General features: G+C 46.3%; 1 protein-coding gene across 4 annotated transcripts in view; it reads left to right on the forward strand.

Annotated features, from left to right (window-relative positions):
• The window catches only part of PITPNC1 (phosphatidylinositol transfer protein cytoplasmic 1), a 415,353-nt gene that overhangs the window by 236,221 nt on the left and 159,028 nt on the right, over positions 1-20,104 (forward strand). For all 4 annotated transcript variants that reach the window (XM_029599349.1, XM_029599348.1, XM_029599346.1 and 1 more), the window contains exon 2: positions 2,624-2,772. In XM_029599349.1, coding sequence (XP_029455209.1) covers positions 2,624-2,772 — 149 coding nt within the window. The remainder of the gene's footprint in view (positions 1-2,623; positions 2,773-20,104) is intronic.

Consider the following 20,104-nt stretch of genomic DNA (forward strand, 5'->3'; position numbering starts at 1 on the left):
GTTTGATTCTGATAACATAAGATATCATTGCAGAGAAAAACATTATGTAGATATGCTGCAGATACTGAAAAAAAAAAAAGCTATTTAAAGGCCGCTGTAAAAAAGACAAACAGGCCGATGCAGTATGGAAGAGCTAAAAACACGCGTCCATACTGGGCGCACCTTTTTTTAACACGTGCACAATTATCTCTCCTGGGCGCCCGATGCAATAGGCAAATTTGCCGCTGCACTAGAAAGGACACGCCAGGGATAAATCGTGCGTCCCTAGCATGTCCATGGCATGGGGCACCCAAGAGATATGCCTGTGTGCGGGTTAATAAAACGGACGCTCAATTTACGAGTGTCCGTTTTTTCCTGCAGCAGCTATTTTACAGGTACAATATGCATGCACAATATACACGGCCTGGAGCGCATATATTGTGGGTGTATACTGTGTGCCCTGACATATTTTTTTTATGTCAAGATTTGTTTTTGCACGGTGCGGCTTTCTGTGGTTCTTCCTACTTAGTATTGCAATTATGTGTGTATATTATTATGTGTGTATATTCTGTATATCGCCTAGGCCTAACAGTGTTAGGCGATTAATAAATTTTATAAATGAAAAATGAAATGAAAAAAAAAAATGAATGCAATGATACTAATTGGAAGGAACCACAGAAAAGCATTTGTTTTTTGTTTGTTTTTAAGTTGAGCCCTTGATGTGTGGGAAGGCTTAAAAAGTACACCTTGGGTGCTCAAGGATTTTTTGTATTGTGGGGTAATAGCTAATAGCCTCATCTACATGGCATTTGCATGTGATGAGCACTGTTAGCTACGTCTTTGTTTGGACGTGCGTTTTGGATGCGCTGATTCCCCTTATTGTATCAGGGGTAATGGATCCGCATCCAAAATGCGTGTCCGACTGCTCGTTAAGCTGTGCGCTGGGCTAGGTGCTCTTTATTGCATCGGCCTGATTGAGTCTTATTAAGCTTTCGTTTCCGTAGATGGGGAATTGGGGGGGGGGGGGGGGGGGGGGGGGGAGCCTTGGTGAATCAGGGCCATCACCTTGTTAAATGTTTGCTCAGTTTTTCTGGGTCATGAACCGTCAATCTGCTGCCACCCCCAGATGAATTACTTGCCATATTTGAGAGCCTCTGATCTAATCCAATGAGCCACAGGCTACAACCTTTACTGTTCCATGCAAAGGCTGGCTAGGAGTCTGTGTCACTTGGTGAGTGCAGAAGCAGTATTGTACTTACATTCCGCCAAAAGAGGATTTTTGGTTTGTTTTTTTTAAAGCTACTGAATAGACCAGCAGGCTCTCCAACTGCTCAACATTACCAGTGCGTAACAAAGCCATGGGCTGTGATTCCACAGAACCAAACAATAATTAAAGAGCAGACATAGTCTTGGAATGAGAGCATTGGATCCAGGGAAAGAGTTGATGGGGTCAGGGGGTCATTCTCAGTCGGGGTAAAAAATTACATTTTGATATCCCCGTCCGCTCCCCCTCCTCTGTTTGCCAGCTGGCTCTATATGTTCCAGTTCTGGATCAACTCCTATTACATCCATGCACTTGCTTTTCTGGTGTTCTTCAAACAAAGCAGGACCAGTGGCAGTAACTCTGCCAGGTCGCCAAGCTGGAACCTTTTAGAGGTTTTCTTCCTTTTCTCCACTGAAGCTGGATTGGAAGGTAGAGGCCTCCAGTGGTCCCATCCTGGTTCCAGTGGGGTGAAAGCAGGCCTGGCTTGGCCTGACTGGAAACAATGGAGCCAACCAGAAACCTTCAGTCTGAGTGCTGCCATTACCTTCTTCTTCCTCTCCACTGTGAGTTTCTTTTCCCTTATGCCCACCTCCATCTGACAGATTAATCTTGCCTGTCCCTCTTTCACTACCCAGGGTAAAAACTAAAGAAAACAGCCTGATTCCCCACCATTACTTCTTTCCATTGCCTCTTCCTTCTGACACCGAACAATGGCTTAGGCCTTCTTCTCCCTCTGGGTTGTGAACATTGTCTCCGCAGCAACTCCAGCCCTGGCAAGCAGCATCCCTGGTCCAGAATTTAAAGTCAGGCCCTTTTATGGGTAGCTCACAGCAATGCTGTTGAACTACTCGCTCAGTCTAGCCATCTTTGATCTTAATTCGGACCTCTTGCCTATGTCTCCCGAGTTTTTTGACTGCTCCTCCTCTGCTACAAACCAAAACCCCACTGGATAGAAGTTAGTCTCACCCTCTGCAACTGGTTCTCTGTAGGACTTGGGAACGTTTGCTGTGGCTTTAATAACTCTTTTGTAATGGGGTGATATTGGAGTATACTATACTATACTATTATTATTAATATTGTTCTTTCTTCCCTTAGCTCTGTGGAAGCTTTCATACAATCCAGTGAGCAAAATGGTCTGTCAGGCTCCATACACTGCAGATGGTTGCATGATAGGTCCTGGAGTATTAAATTATTAGTATTTTGGCATTCTTTTTGGATGAAAGATTCTGCATGAATCCAGATTATTGCTAAGTGCTAGAAAATAATCCTAGATCCAGGTCCTCTCAGTCAGAGTTTCTGCTATGCATTCTCTTTTTTTTTTTTTGAGGGTATCCCAGGATATGCAGACTTAAATAAGTGTCTTCTGCCTTTTATTTCCAGTACAGAATTGGGCAGCTGTATATGATCAGTAAGCACAGCCATGAGCAGAGCGACCGTGGAGAAGGAGTGGAAGTCGTACAGAATGAGCCTTACGATGACCCAGTCCATGGCAGGGGCCAGTTAACAGAGAAGCGGGTGTATCTCAACAGGTGAGTGCACTGGATGGCAGGCCTTGCCAGTGATTATTTGTATTCTCACATTACCACTGTAAAAAACATTTTAACACATGACAGAATTGAAAAAAACAAAACAAAAACCAAACACTTTGTTGACCATTTTTTTTTTTAGCTTTAATGCTGCAGCTCCTCTTGCTGACATGATTTACTGGTTTGTTGTTGGTTAAGTGACTGGCAGCTCTGATTGTTATTAAGCAAGTTATTGATACTTGTTAAAAGCATATTATTATTTAAATGGCATTACCATCAACCCCTTCCATGTCAGTCAGAAATCTTCAATCTTCAGTTCTGTAAAAAAAAAAAAAAAAGATAATAATACCGTAATAATAATAATCCCTGCATTCACCAATCCAAACATTTCTGTTATTTCACTCTTCCCTACTGATGCATTATGGGACTTGTAGTGCTGAATTCATAAAGAAGAAGCAGAGCTACAAAACCCACAATGCATTGGGATGCAACTTCAAAAATCAAGATTGGCTGAAAGCCTCTGTCCAGAAGCTAGATCATTTGGCAGATGAGTAGTATTGTTGTCTGAGTGTCTGCTTCCATCAGCATAAAGTTCTTTTGAACCAAATCTGGGTCCTGAGAGCTCTTTTCCCTAAATGGTTTGTATTACTTATCCCATCTGGGCTGCTCATTGATACTGCTTTTTCATCCAGACTCCAGTGGAGTAGGTGCTTTAACTAAGAGCATCACTTCACCCAGGTCAACCAAAATAGGCTGATCTAATTTTGGTTTTATCCCATTGCATCAGGGACAGTTGTATAATGAGGCAGGGTGAGGCAGCTATCTCAGGCGACAAAATTTTGGAGAGGAAAAAGTTCCCCTAAAATGCCCAGCAGCTGCCTCACCTTGCCACTAGATACATATTTATCTGTAAATCGGTGGGGTTCACACTCCCCCCTGCCAATGGCTGAAAAAGGATTAGACCCTATGCACCGCCAGTGGAGCCCAACCCGCCAGCAGCAGAAGGAGAGGAGGCCCTGTGCCTACCAGCGGAGCACAACCTGCTGGCAGCAAAAGGAGAGGATGACTTAAGTGCCACCAGTAGAGCCAAACCTGCTGGCAGTAGAAGGAGAGGAGGCCCTGTGCACCACCGGTGGAGCCCAACCTGCCAGTAGCAGAAGAAGAGGACTGGCATGTTGCCAGTGGAGCCTAACTTGCCAGCTGCAGAAGAAAAAGAGGCCTAGCGTGCCGCCAGCGGTAGAAGGAATGGACAACTTGTGTGTCGCCAGCAGAGCCCAACATATCAGCAGCCAAAAATGAAGAAGAGGCCCAAAAAAGAAAAATGTCAGGGGCTGCTGGCAGTGAAAAAAAAAAAAGAGAGAGCATAAGTGATTGAGGTATAGGGAGTTTGTGTGTGTGTGTGTGTGTGAGCATTTGTCTTTGTGAGAGAGAATATGCATGCATGTGTAGGAGATAAAGCATGTAAATGTGGGTGAGAGAGCATGTGGTGAGTTTGTGTGTGAAAAAACATATGAGGATCTGTGTGTGTGAGAGAGCATGTATGAAAGCATCTAAGGCACATGTGAGTGCATCTGTGTGCATGTGTATGAAAGAGAATATATGAGAGCATCTATGTGCATTTGTGAAAGAACATGTGTGTGAACATCTGTGGGCATGTGTGAGAGCATCTGTGTGTGTGAAACATCATATGTGAGAGCATTTATGTGTGTTTGTGACTGTGAGAGCAAATGTGTGCGTGTGTGTAAGAAGATAATTTTAGGCAGCTTAGCTAAATCCCTGGAATTCTTTGTACCTCAAACAGAGAGCTCTGGATCAGAATAGGCTCTAATGATTGATGAGTGTGGATCAATATATTGCATATAATTTAAGTTCAAAGACTGTATAAAGGCATGACACTTTCACATCCTTCCTGGGACATCCTGGCAACAGGAGAGATGGGATGGCCCCAGGAAACATCTGGTGTCTCTGGAGAGATGAAAGGCTAAGACATCTGGTGTTTCTTAACACCTGGAAAGATCAAATGCTAAAGATTAGTACCCATACCAGTGAACTGCAAATGAGTTAAGACATTTGGTGTCTTTTAACAAATGGCAAGATCAAAAGACTAGTACTGAAATACCTTCCTGAGTAAAATGCAAATTGAAACACCTAAATTGCAGAGGGTTATATAAGGCGCTGCATTTTCTTATTGTAGTTGGATGATCTGAAAGGAACAAAGAGCAAACAACTGGTTCTTTTTAGGGTCCCTGGGCTTGAGAGTCTTCCAGGTTTCAAAAAACACTGTCTTATATAGAGGAAAGACGTGTTCTCTGTTATTTTTTTATTAATATTCTATCTTTATTTCTGTCTGTTTCCTATTTACCTGTATTGATTTATGTACAGCTTTCTGTGATACTGTATTCAGTTTTGCTGATTTATTATCCATATATTTACAACATTTAATAAACTAAGTTTTGCTTTACCAGATTGTGTGTAGAGTGTTCTATGACATAATATAAAATATACCCCATATGGCCATTGTGCACAATGTGTGTGAGAACATGTGTGAGAGCATCTGTGTGTGTGAGAGCATCTGTGTCTGTGTGAGAGTGTGTGTGTGTGAAAGAGCATGATTGAGAGCATCTGTGTGTGTGTGAGAGCATCTGTATCTGTGAGAGTGTGTGTGTAAAAGAGCATGTGTGAGAACATCTGTGTGCATGTGTAAGAGCATGTGTGTGTATGAGGGAGAGCATGAACGTGTGTATGTGTGTGTGTGTGTGTGTGTGTATGTAAGAGGAGAAAGTTCACCCTCCCTGCCCCTTTCTCCAATCCATGGAAATCTCATAGAGGTTCCTATTCAAATGCTGTTTAGATGGATAATGTAATAGTTAGTCTAAATGGCTTACCCGGCTACATTCATCCCATATCCAGCTAAATTCTAGCAGAGTAACTATTTACCTGGCTAAAATATAGCCAAATAAGTCAGGGGTGTTGTGGGGAGGACGGGAGGTGTTCCAGAGAGGAGCAGAGTTAGCCAGATAAGTTAGCCGGTTAACTTATCCAGTTAACTCTGGTCATGCTGTATATTCAGCGGCATGGCTGCGCCACTTATACAGGTCACCCCAAGGTGACTGGAAATCAAAAGTTCCCAGGTATGGAAAGTGAGGATTTTTTTAATCCATATTAATTTTAATTATTGGTTGTTATTTGATGTCTGTTATTTTGAAATATTATTGATGTTTGGGCAATTTTATAATGTTTATGAGTTTTAAATTATTGGCGGTTATTCTATTCATCAGCTGTTTTGAAATATTCTTTTTATTAGTATGCTTTTAGTATTATGATTTATGTTCTATATTGTTTTGAGGAATGGCAATGTTTCACAGTCTGGCTTGTTAAGGTTTCCAGTTCATTTCAGTTTATACTTTATGGTCTCTTTATTCTGAATTTGTGTGAAGTTCTGTCTGTGTTCTGCATGTGTGACGGAGATGAGGTAGTAGTTTCTGTGTAGGGATTTATAACATCTCGGCTTGTTCTGTTGTCCTAATAGGAGGTGTAGGGTCTGGTATAATATTTCCATTATTGCTTTTTCATAGTTAGGATTTTTACTGTTTGAGGTCTGGCATATAGTGTTCTTTTAATATGGGAGGTTTACAAATATTGTAATTCAGTTTATTCTGGGCTTTCTGAGAGCAAAGCTCACACCCAACATACATTACTATGGGCCTAATACCCATATGCATTCCAAGTGTGCTTTTTGCAGGGTTGTGATATAAATGCAGAATTTTTAATTGTGTGTGATGAGGGCAGAGGAGCAAGGGCACAAGGCTGCAAAGCTCACCTAGGGGGCCTAATGCCCAGGCACCAGCCTGGAGATAGTGTGCCACACAAAGACCCCCACGATTCACCAATCTCCCACTTTTCCAGGGGAAAAGGTGGGAGGCAGGTCTTAGGCGTCCTGGGAGTGTGGCAGGGTTGCCAGCTTCCTAGAAACATTATCACTGACACTCTATCTGCCACTCCTCTGGGAACTCTGACCCCTGTTTTCCCCCTTTCCACAGCATTTGAAATTGTCGAAAGGGCCAGACTACAAAGAGACCCCCCTTGCCCCTTTTAATGATTTGACTTGTTCTGTGCTTTGAGGGGAGGTGGGGCACCATCTCATTCCTTGCCTCAGGCAGCAGATTGCCTTGAGCAGCCCCTACGTTACATGTATGAAGATGTAACACCTGCTTTTATTAGGAATAGCAGAGCTACAGCTCCATGCATGCAAAAACCAGGACTAGATCGGCCTCTTCAGGATGACACAGGTGAGATGGCAAAATATAATAACTTCTCTAGCTAGACCCCAGAAAAGAATCAAAAGCAGAAATGCAAATGCTGTGGGAAATTATTTAGAATGCGTTTTTGGCAGTTAAGAATAGAGAATGTTGTTTGCTTATCACACATCAGGACTATGTCCTGCGTTAGCCCAAAACCCATTCTGAGTTAAAAGGATTGGGTTTCTTAAATGGTGAAAACTTTTCATGGCATGCAGACTGTAAATCGGGCCACTTATGGGAGATGTGTATAGGGAATGATTATTCACAGCACCATGAGATTATATCAGGCATGTTGCAAGGGGTCTGCACTATCGGCAGCACTATTTAATGTCTTGGTAAGATTATTGCCTCCTTTAGTGTGTAGTACAAAATTTATGTAAACGACATACAACTGTTTCATGGCGTTCATCAGTTCTTACACATGACCGTGGCAAAATTAGCAGATTGCATTCATGCAGTCCACGTATGGATGCGGAAGAACATGCTTGCTCTGAACTTGACTAGAAAGGAAGTGCTGTGGGTAATCAGTGATCCTTCGCCCTGCAATTTACAGGGTTTACATAGTCAGTCATTGTCTTCCATTCAGATCTAAAGTGCAAGACCTTGGGGTTGCAGGCATGGGTCCTTGGACTGAGATGGAGTTGGCGCTACCTGCAAAGAGAGGACCTGCAAGACCCCACTGTCAGCAGACAGAACTGGATGAAGCAGAGGCTCAACTGGAGCTTCACCTATACCAGCCCTTGTTCCCTTGGGTCAAGCCTTTGGGTGCTGGGGCCAGCAGGTCTTAGGTGGGGGCCTCTGCTGATGAGAAAATCCGTCAAACTGATTTGGTCGAAGTAGAGGATGAGGCGAATCTGGAGGCATGCTATGGTCGGGGACAAACGGCAATCAAGAGAAGTCCAAAAGGCAGGCAGTGGTCAGTACCGGTATCTGTCTGAAGGAACAAGGAGATGGATAGGCAGGGCAAGGAGGCAAGAAACAAGACAGGAGGAGAGGAATACACAGAAACAAAAAAAGATGAAGAATGAAGAACTGAGGAATGATAGTAGGGCCACGGAGTGAAGACAAGGCAAGGCCACAGGGTCTAAAGACATGACAAGAGCTACAGGAGGAGGAGACACCAGACGCAGGAATTTGAGAATGAAGGCAAGGATGCTGAGGCAACTCACACTACAAGGCTGTAGGGAGACCTGTTGGGAATGCAGCATTGCAATTAAATAGGGCCTAGGCTGATGTCATCAACAGGGGCCGTGGGGGGGGGGGGGGGGAGGTTCTTGCCGTGGTCCCTTTAAATTGTCTCAAGAGGCATGGCGCTCCTGGCTGGTAGTGTCCAGCTGTACATACTGTAGTGGCAGTTGAAGGCTTGGCGAGTTGGGCTGACTGTTACGCTCGCTGCTGCGGGATAGGTCTGTGAGCAGCTCCCTCACCTTTCTGGACACTGGCCGGTTGTCCTCAGGCCCGCATTCTGGGCCAGCACCTCAACTACCTCTCTCTCCCGCTGTCACCACTCCACCGCAGCCTGAGTGCGGTCGAGGCTGTTGCGTCGTTTGGGCCGCCGATGCTCTATCCTCCGCAACAGGATAGCCGTTGCTGTTGCTGATCCTTGCGGCATGGAGCCGCTGCTGTCTTCCTCTCCCTTGTGGCAAGGATGCCGCCGATGCTGCCACTCCTGCCTGTCCCTGAGTCTCTGCATAGGCGCGCATGCATGCATCTTCTGGATATTTAAAGGGCCAGCGGCGGGAAAAGCCCCACGGCCCCAACTGATGATGTCATCGTCTCATCGCTCCTATAGTCCTATAAAAGGTCTCTGCTTCCACTCCTCGGGGCCTTTGCATCAAATCTTCATGGTCGTCCATGGTCTCTTTATCTGGCAAGGTCCTTCGTGGTCTGCTCATGTGTTGATGGATCCGTGTTCTTCGTTGGATGTTCCTAATCCTCCTATTCCAGTTCCAGTCCTAGTTCCTAGTTTCCTTGTCGTTTTGGAGCTCCATCATGTTGCCTGTTCTGTGTTCCTGGTCTCCTGTTGGTCCCTCATCTAGTCTTCTGAATCCTCTTCTCATCCGATTCTTCTTTCAAGCTTCTGGTATTCCAGTCTTCTGGATTTTCCCTCGTCCTTCCTCCAAGCGTGCCAGCATTGTGATCTGTGACCAGCCATGGGCGGCTGTACAGGGTGCTTCCTGGCACTGAGCCTGTTTCCAAGTCCATCTTCACTGGATCAAGTCCTCGGAGTCCATTCCTGTTTCTAGAGATTCAAGTTCCAAGATAAGTATCGAGTTCCTGTTCGTGTTCCTAGTTCTGGGCTCAAGAAGCTTGACTAGCCAGTGGATCGCCTTTCCTTATTCCAAGCTTTGTTCCGAGTTCCAAGTGATGTCCTGACTCCTTCCTCCTCCAAATCCATCCTGAGCCTGTCCCACTCCCCGTGTGGACCACTACCAACCTGTGGCGGGTTGTGTAGGGGGCACAGTGGCACAGCATGGTCCACAACTCACCCATGAGGGCTGTGTAGGGTGCGCTGAGGTGCAGTGCCCTGGGAGGCTTGACTCCTCCTGTTCCTGACTCTCTCCAGTTCCAAGTCTTCTGAGTTCTCGACTTCAGTTCCAAGTCTCCAAGTCAAGTTCCAGGTCTTCTGAGTCTTCATCTAAGTTCCATGTCATGCCATGTCCTGTCCTCAGCCTTCATCTAACCTGATGCACTCGATGTTCCCAAGCGATGGGTTTGAAAGGGCTATCAAGTGGCCGGAGGGCTACCCCTGAGACCAGCATTACGTTGTTGGGTCTCATTCTGTGCGTTCAGGTTCAGTGGAGGTTCAAGTTGGACTCATTCCAGGCTTCCAGCTGTGTTCCAAGATTCAAGCTATGTTCCAAGTTCCAAGATATGTCTCAAACCTCAGCTATGTTCCAAGTTCCAGGTCCAGCCCATGCCCAAACCGCTCGCCTCCCATGGTGCTTTCCTTGGAGTCTTGCTCTGGGATCATGCTGTGGTTCAATGGTTCACTTTCCCCAAGCAAGCGACCACATCCCCCCGCGTTCGCAACACTAACAGCTTCCTGCTGCATTGAATGGCAATGTTGGTGGTGACCAGAGGCTACGGGGGTCCACACAGGAGATGAGGATGGTGGTTCACAGGGTTAGCCCGTGGACCATTGAACTTAAGATTTGGTTTTATTTTAGATTTTACTCTTAGTCTTAAACCACAAATAAGAGCAATCTTAAATAGATTTTGATAGTTCGGCATCTTTAAATACATCCTCCTGCCAGGTGATTTGGTTCAAGCGTTGATTTTGATACCGCTAGATTATTGTAACCATCGAGATCTATACATGGAATGACTGTATATAAAATATCCAAATAAATAAAGGTTTGAAGGTCTTCCAAAATAGCAGTAGCAGGCACTTTTAGACCATTCAGAATCCAGCTGCAAGTTTAGTCTCCTGTTGTAGTAGATTTCGCCTTATTATGCCCCAGTTGCTAGAGCTATGCTTGAAAGATGTTGTGCTCGGGGGTGGACCCTTGTCCTGGGGCAGAGATGGAACACCTCCTGAAAGGGAACAGGAGGTAACTGCCCCAGGGGGCAGAGCACTGGAGGAGGCAGAGGCTAGGAAGAGCTTCACCACTGGAAGCCCGAGGTCCCCCTGGGAGGAGCCCATAGGGACCCAGGCCGCTTGGACTTAGGTGGGCCTCTCAGGGTCTCCTAGGAGAGTGAAGATCCGGCGTACCCACGGAGTCAGGGGGAGCGTGATCGGGTTCAAGGATGGCAACTGGTTGGAGCAGGGAGAACCAGAACAGCGTTGCTGATGACAAGGCGAGGAACAGAGCCAGAATCTGGAGAGGAGGTCAGGCAGATGAAAGGTCAATGTCCAGAGTCAGTCCGAGAGTGGTCAGGCAAAGCAGGGGTCAGGTACCGGAGGTCAGACGAGGTCGAAGGCAGACTGAGGTCTTGAGGCAGGCGGCAGGCAGGCAGGCAGACAGGTCAGGAACAGGCTGAGGTCAGTACCAGTAAGACAGTCCGAGGGTACTACCTGGGTAGACAGACAGACGAACACAGGAACAAGCAGGAACAGGAACCAGGATGCAGGGACGAGTCAGGAACAGAACTGGAACGGAAGGATCCTGGAACGAGACTAGGACAAGCAAGCACAAGTACAAGCGCAGAGGCAATCTCAGAGCAAACTGACCCAATTGCCAAGGCAAGGAAGTGAAGACAGGAGCTTCCTTATATCGGGGGATCAATCAGGACACGCCGCGGAGCTAGGACCCGCCCTTGGCCCTACATGAGTCCAGGCAGTCCGCGCGTGCGTGTATGGGCGTGGCCAAGCCAGCCGAGGACGCCAAACCTCGGCGTGAGGCCCAGCACGCAGTGGAAGACCCGGCGACTGCTGCTGCAGGTCGCCGGGGCCTGGCAGGACTGGCAACTACCGCAAGGGAGGTCGTCCCAGGACCCGCTGTGGGACCATGAAGGTGAGCAGGTCCGTGTGCGGGACGGCCACGGGCGGGGCCGTAACAAAAGACACATTAAGTTTAAGGTCATTTGTTCCTGAGATGCTCTGCAATAGAAGATGGACCTAGACGTATGTTGTGATCAACTGAGAAAATCATCTGCTAGCTGTGCCCTCTTATAAAATAAGTAGGCTTCGATTATCCAGAATGTTTGTACCCACGATGTGGAATGCCTTCCCTCCGGCACTGAGAGAGGACTTTATTTGTGGGTCAGGCTTTATTTTTTCAGATAATAGGTATTCAATAGGGTTAATAGATGATTTTTGCATTTCTGTAGCCTACGAAAGTAGGTCTTTTGTTTTGTTCAAAATATTACATTTCCTGTCCTTTGTTTTAAGAATCCAGTCTGGTTTTTTTCTATAAATGAAAGAGATCTGCAGGATAGAAATCAAAGTGGAGTACAGTACAGAATTTAATTAAATAGTGAATGGTAATTAATATACTAACTGATAAAACCCAAAGTAAGATTATGTAGTACTTAAGTAAATAAAGAAAATTAATTAGTTAAAATTATGTCTGTAATGGTTGAATGGTTTTCTTCAATATAAAAAAAGACTCCTTGAAATCTGCACTGATACAATGTCTGCATGATTTCCTCCTTCGGTGCAGGACTGCAATGAATTCCTAGCGGGCTGCTGACTCAGCAGGATTCGGCAGCGAGTCGTAAGTATTCAAACAGCCAGGGGCTCTGGTGATGTCAAGTGGCTAGTCTCCTGCAGAGTGAGTTGGCATTAGGCATGGCCGCTGAACAGACTCTGAGCTCCCCTGCCACAGCAAAAATGACAATCAAAAGATTTCACTGGAGCAGGGGAAGGAGTAAAAAAAAAAAATTGTATGACTTTCAGGCGGGCTCCCTATCCCCTACAGCAGCAGTCATATCTTCTCTGTGGGCGGGCAGCTAGTGCCAAGGGGGTCAACCTCCCTGACACAGTTTAAAGGGTGCAGTTAATGACGGCTTCAATCACCACAAAAGGCAAATTAGTTAATGTGTTGCAGCTTCTTATGCCTGGCAGCAGAATTGAAAATGACTTTTTTCTAATTTTCTGATGTTCCCTGAGGCCTGCTTCCTTTTATTGAGCTTTATGGCGCTGGTACTCGAAGCAGCATCCAGCAATGATACTGACAGCTGGTAACAGCTGTGGAGCTCTCCTGAACCCCTTGGACTCTGATAGTTAGTGACTTTTCAGTGCAAAAGTACTATTCAACTTAACATTGCAAAAAGGGGGTGTGGGGATAGGGGACAGCTTAGCTTCTTCCCTGCAGTGACCTACATATTTCTTCCTTCTTGTTAAATGCAACGACTGGAGAGGCAAGTTCAGGTAATCCTCAGTAAGGGGAATGCAAAACTGGGATACGAAAACCAGTCGTAGCAGTTACTTTGCTATGCATTCACATTCTGACCAGCTGCCATTACAGCAGTGTTTCCCAAGTGGTGTGCAGTGGCTGAAGACCAGGTGTGCCCTGGCTGCATTTTTTATTTTTCTCTTTCCCTCCTGGACTGCAAGATGCCCTCCTGCCAGCAGAAGGGAGGTGGGGTGGTCAGACAGCAGCACTGATCTGCTGATGTTCCTGCTTCTTGCTTTGCTGGTTTTCCTCTGCAATGGAGACTGCACGAGGCCCTGTAGCTTTACCAGACCTGCTGACCCCCATGCAGTTGAGTTTTCAGAGGGAAGCCAACCCAGGAGGAAAAAGCAGCACCAGATACATGCTGCTTAGACTTCTGGTTCCAGGATAGGGGAAAGAATGAATGTACCACGGGGTATGTGGGGGACAGGGAAGGAAAGGTGATGGTGCCGGGGGGGGGGGGGGGGGGGGTAGAGAGAGATATGGAGGGAGAGGCAGGGCCGCATTTAAGGTGACAGCATCTATAGTCAGAGGACTTGGTGCAAGGGGGTTCCCTCCTTCTCCTCCCCTGGAAATCTGAAAGGGCAGGGGGGATCCAGGTTTTTGGGCACCTTCAGAATTTAGCGTCCAAGGCATGCGCCTATGCCAAAATCCAGCCCTGGGGAAAGGGAAGATAATGATGATGCCGGGGGTGGAGGAGAGGGTGGAGGGAGATAGAAAGTGATGATGGTGCCAGGGGGTTGGGAAAAGGGGTTGAGGGAGAGGGAGAGGGAAGGGGATGATGATGATGATGATAATGCCAAAGAAGGGGAGGGGAGGAGGGAAGGGTAGATGGAGAGGGAAGAGGGAAGAGGATGATGAGGATGCCAAGAAGAGGGAAGGGGATAATGAGGATGCCAGGAAGGATGGAAGGAGAGGGAAGGGAAGAAGTTGATGAAACCAGAGAAGATGAAAGAGAAGTTGATTATGATACTGGGAGGTAGGGGAAAGGGAAGGGAGGAGAAAGTGGTGGTGCCGGTGGTGGGGAGAGAGGTAAGACTCAGAACCAATGTCAGGCAGTATTTCTTCACAGAGAGAGTGGTGGATGGCTGGAATGCCCTTCCGGAGGAAGTGGTGAAGACTAAAACTGTGAAGGATTTCAAAGGGGCATGGGATAAACACTGTGGATCCATAAAGGCTAGAGGATGGGAATGAAGAGAAGAGCCATGGGGGTGGATTATTGAAGTGGAGGCTACTACATGGAGATTACTACCCTTACTCAATAAGCCTTCGCAAGGTTAATGCAACTCCAACATTGCTCTCTGCTTCAACGGCAGGGGGAAATGTGGAAAAGAGGATTTGCATTCAGACAACAACCAACAAGGACTGAACTTCACAATCTGGGTAAACAATTAAGCGTGGAGGTAGCTTGCTTAATACGGCGGTTACTATCCTAAACCAATTAAGCCTGGTAAGATATGCATCACTTTGAATGCATATATAGCATTGCTCTCTGCTTCAACAGCAGGGGGAAATGTGGAAAACAGGATTTACATTGATTACATCCAGCAAGGCAATGATCTGTGCAGTCGGGGTAAACAAGCATTGGGGTAACTTGCTTGATGCGGCAGTTACTACCCTTAACCATTAAGCCTTATACTCATCTTTGATGCAACTCCAACATTACTATCTGCATCAATGGCAGGGGGTGGCAGGAAACTTGAATCACCAACCAACAAGGGCCCTGAAATTGGTGGTTGGTGAAACAGATAAGTATGGGAAAATAAGTATGGGAGCTTGCTGGGCAGACTGGATGGGCCGATTGGTCTTTTTCTGCCGTCATTTCTATGTTTCTATGATGCCAGCTGGATGGAGGTAGATGGACGAGAAGAGAAAGTGATGATGGAGAAGTTAGTATCGTGCCACAGTGAAGAGAACCCTGTGCCAAGTGTTGGGAACCACTGCATTAAAGTACCAGTCAGACCCTTTTTTATCCAAGCCAAATTCAGCCAGCGGACATGTCCAGCATATAATGTGGCAGAGTACCCTCTGCAGGAAGAGCAGCTTTCAAAGGGCCTTTTGCAGGGTCCAAGCAGTAGGGTTACCACCATGTCCTTAGGGAGCAGCTGACCCAGCCCTAGATATCTATCCCTTATATATGCTGGGACTTATAGTTCCTGTTTGTTAAGAAACTGGAGCTGTGAGTCCGGACATGTGGTCAGAATGAAAACCAGGACTAGCTCAGCCTCTCTGGAAGACAGAGGGTAACCTAGCTCGGAGGGCAGTGGGATAGGCCCAGCATGAAACCAGAACACTTCAAAACGATACTAGTTACTTTTTTTTTTTTTTTTTTAATCTCAAATAGGGAGTGACAATGAAGGATATCTGTTCTTAGCCACCCTTTGCACACAGTGATGGAGCCTGAGTGCCAGCTGCTGTCAAGTGTGACTTTTCTCTTTTAGACAAATGCAAAAAAACCCAGCCTCTTCAGGTTGTGTAGGGCACGCAGTGGGACAGGGTGGTCCGCGACCAGCTCATGGGAGGCTGTGTAGGGTGCCCTGAGGGGCAGTTCCTGCCTAAGTCTCCAAGTGTCTCATCTCGTCCAAGTCTCCTAGTGCCTCATCTAGTCCAAGTTTCTAAGTGCCTATGTCTTGTCCTAGTCTCCTAGTGCCTCATCTAGTCCAAGTCTCCTAGTGCCTCATCTAGTCCAAGTTTCTAAGTGCCTATGTCTTGTCCTAGTCTCCTAGTGCCTATGTCTCGTCCTTGTTCCACAGTCTTTGTCTGTCCTCCACTTCTGTCCATCCTGTTGCACCTGCCGTTCCCAGGCGGTGGGTCCGAAAGGGCTATCAAGTGGCCAGAGGGCTAACCCAGAGACCAGCATTGCGTTGCTGGATCTCCTCTGGTGCGTTCAGGTTCGGCAGAGGTCAGGGACCCGAGTCTCGCCTGCCTCTGCGCTTCTCTGGAGTCCTCCTCTGGGGCCGTGCCGTGACCCAAGGGCACACTCTTTCCCTTGAATCGGGATCACTCCCTAGTGCTCCCCAACAGTTTGTCACTTGCTTTACTGAACCTTGCCAAGTCATATCTTTCAGTAGGCGTGTAAAAGTAAGAGAAGGCACAATGAAGGAAAAGTCAGGAAAAAAAATCCATTCAGGGAATAATATTAATTCTTATTCATTTGTCTTAGTGGGGGCTCCTCACCTCCTGTCCCCCACCCAAATCCTGCTTTTCTTATATAGTGAGGGCAAAGACCTGATTCTTATAGCGTTACACAATTAGACAAGTAATCTATAAACCAAACCTTTTGAGGCTGTAATGATTTCAGAATTGGGCACAAACAGTGCAAAATCCCACAAGTCAGCTTGCTTCCCGGTTTTGAAACAGCCACTTTTTGGCCCAAGGTTTGAATTTCCTTAAATACCTAGAAGGAAAAATCTTCCACAGGAGCAAATGGTACAAGGGAACTTGATTTGTGGGTCAGAAATCTCAGGAGTAGGGTGCTACGTTTGCTGCAGAAAGGAAGAAATGTTAGCAGCTCGCGGACAGGTACCTTCATCCCAGTCTGTGGCTTCAGAGTGAAGACTCACTTGGAAACACTGGAGAAAGAAGATTCATTTCATTGCTTTGAGTGACACTTTTTAAATAGCCTCTTTTTTTCACAAAGTATTTTTATAGAGCTGGGTAAAAATATTATGCATTTTAATTGAGAATGTGTGGTAAGTTTTGCTGTATTCATATGATGATTTTTGCTTTTGAATAAACAACTGTTGCATGCCCAGCATGGCACTAACCCTGCAGCCAGCAGGGGTCCCCCTTCAGTCTTCTTTTTTCCACGCAGCAGTAGCCACGCGGTAAAGGAGTTCTGCAGAGATTCCTGACAGGAATTTTCCTCACGGAATTACTAAAATTTATTTACCCCCCAGGGGTCCCTCCTTCATCTTTTTCAAGCCGCGGTACTCCGGTAAGTTTTTTACCCATTTTACGTCGATTACTGTCGAGTTTGGCCCTCGCAGCCTACTGGCCGTCGACCGTACCGCGGCTCAATTTTTTCATTGCCATGGCATTAGGTTCCACACCATGTCCATCACAAGCCCCCACAAAGTCTGTGTAATGTGACTCGGATGTGAGCACGATGTCCTAACCTGCACCAAATGTGCCCTAATGACACCAAAAGGTCGCAAGGCCAGAATGGAGAAAATGGAACTTCTCTTCTGTGTTCAAACCCCGACGCCGTCTATTGCATCGACGTTGTCAGAACCGGCTCCATCAACTTCGCGCCAGTATCGACCTCCAGCCGGTGACCATCTGGCATGGACGTCTTCTCGGCCTTTAATACCCTCTACTCCCCCTCAGGACCGTGGGGATCGTAGAGATAAACATCGCCACTGGCATCGAAAGTCTCGGACCATTGAGGGAGCGAGATCATTGACCTCGCCATCGTCCGAGCCACCGTCGAAGAAAACCCGTCCAGAAAAGGCACCGACCTTTTTGGCGACCGGGTCACCGAGGCAACCCTCACCCGACAGGGTATCAGGAGCCACGACTCCGCCTTTAACGGTGGTCCCTCCGGCTATGCCTCAGCCTCCTTCTTCTGTTTTGGAGCCGGGGCTGCTTGCTCCAGGTCTCCAAGAAGAACTGGACCGGATGGTTCAGGAGGCCATCGACAAGGCGATGCTTCGACTCCAAATTCCTCCGGCACAGACACCAGTACTGATTGCGGAACCAACCACCGACCCGATTCCAGCAGCGTTGGCATCGCTGCTCTCGAGGATGGAAGCGCTCATGGCCGTTTTTCCACCGATGGACCCTGGGTCACCGATGGCTCTGGTGCCCTCCCTGCTTACTTTGTCATCAGGAGGAGAAACACCGTTCCGCATCCTTCCATCGGGTGTTCTGCCGATGCCTCAGCGCCGATACGTACGTCAGTGCCACCGATCCATCCATCGGTGCCGATACGTCCGTCGGCGCCACCAAGCCATCCATCGATGCCCTCGATGCTTGCACCAGTGACTTCGATGCCTTCATCGGTGCCTCCAGTTATTCCTTCGAGTCCTTCGGAGCCTACACCAGGACCTTCAGGGATCCCACCGCCCTGTCCTCCTCTAGTCCCTAGAGGAGCGTGTGCTGATCCCTATGATACCTGGACTGATGATTCTTCACCAGATACCGATGATTTGCCTTCACCACCTTCACCTACTGATAGCAGAAAGTCACAAGCACTATGGTGCTGCTGGTCTAAATTTTTTTATGTTGTTATAGGTTTGGTAACATTATTGTAATTATGCATTTATATACTGTATGATGGATGCTTTATCCTTTATTTGATTTACTAGTATTTTGATCCGCTTTGGGTGCTTCCACAGAAAGAAGGAATGCAAATATAACTAAATAAGTAAATCATCTTCTATGGATGTTAAGGAGAAAAATGCATATTTTAATCAATTGCAGTAACACTGTATGCATGTTTGGATACTCAATGCAATATACGTTTACCGCAAAGGAAAAGTCAAAGAGCAAAATATCCTTAATGTAATAATCCACAGGAAGCAACTGAATCACATGGAGGAGACACTTTGCACACTACATTTGCATTGTCTAGAATAAATTAAATTATTTGGGTAAGAACCATCACCAAAAAATTAAATGTAGGTTATCAAGCAACCCATATTGTTTAGCAACAAGCCTCAAGTGGATATTAAAATACTAATCTCCTAGCAAGAAAAGCATGAAAATAAATCAATAAAGGCTTTTCTGGGAGCAGAGCCACAGGCCCATTCGTGTAGAATGCATTTCCTCTCTGCAAAATAAATCTTTTGTCATCAGCCCCAAGACCAGTGTCCAAGAGTTGCCCTGAAAATGTCCATTGCTTTGAATCAAGAGATCAAATAGAAGATTTCTGGGTCAATTGGAACTTAAGTTTCCTACAGAAAGATATTTGCTGACTCTGGCAGATAAAAATAATCATTTCCTCTATTTAAGAAATGCTCTGTGGAAAAAGTCATGCCACCTTCAAGGTTTTAGATCAGTTCTTTTTCTGAATCGTGTAATACATCATCAGTTTCATTCAGTATGTGTGACTCTAACTGTCCCGTTCCCAATATCCAGAGTTGCCATTCTGGCATCACTAACGTCTGAAATTGTCTTAAAGAAATGCACTGAGTATGCTCACGCTGAGGTGTCAGGCCGACCTAAGGGCGAGAAGCTGAAACTATTTACCCATAAGTCTGTCACCATGCTGCTGCATGTCTTATCAGCGGGGAAATATTCAGATCACTACTGCTATCAGGAACAAAACTGACTTGAAGAGAAATAGAAAACTAATCAGAGAAAAAGCAAAGTCACTGGGAAAGGGACATCTTCATTTGATAACTGTGCCTAGAGCCATGGAAATATGGAGTACTTTTCTGTTTGTTTTTCAGCTATATTTTTTTTGTGGAGGTAAAATCAAATTATTAGGTATCCTAGTTTAGAAGTAGTCATGTGGTTTGGTAAAAAAAATAAAAAATTATATGTATATTATAAATAATATGACAGGCCCCTTTAAAGGGCTTTTCAAAGTTGTTTATTCTCACCTTATTTTTTGATGTTTTAAGAAAAAGTTGCACTGATCTGCAGCCCTGCCAACGAGAGGTCTTAAGTAGAGGTCCATTATAACAACCAGTAATTTAAAAAATGGCAGGGATAGCAGCAGGACATTTAGCCAAGACTATCGCTAACAGTTGGGCTTCCTGCCTAACTTCACAGCATTCAGCTTTTCCCAGGGAAACGGACGGCACCATTTTGCGGTGTCAGATACCGCAAGGATACCTATCTAGTTCCTTCATTCTCCAAAACTTGGGGAGCGCAGCAGAGAACAGCCTGTTCTTTTCCCAGGCTGCCAGGTGCTAAGCCATCCTGATGCCAGGGTAATTATGGCCCTGAAAGGTTTTCTGATTGTCTGGTCTTACCGTGCATTGAGAATCTTGATTGTCTCTAGGCAATTACACAACCGAAAAAACACTGAAGAAAGCTGCTTTGTTATCCGCCTACTGCCCTGCACAGTAAACCCACTTGGTCTGCAGGACACATTTGTGCTCTTTCATCAGGGCCAATTTTAGAGGGAGGTGTTGGGGGAGGGGAGAGGAGAGGAGAAGGAGCAGGGCAATTGCCTGGGGCCCCCAGCACTTTAAAGGGCCCTCTTAATGAAGATGAGGCAGATGCACCGGCAGGCCCCACTCT

This window comes from Rhinatrema bivittatum, chromosome 4 (assembly GCF_901001135.1).
Source record: "Rhinatrema bivittatum chromosome 4, aRhiBiv1.1, whole genome shotgun sequence".
Taxonomy (NCBI): Eukaryota; Metazoa; Chordata; class Amphibia; order Gymnophiona; family Rhinatrematidae; genus Rhinatrema; species Rhinatrema bivittatum.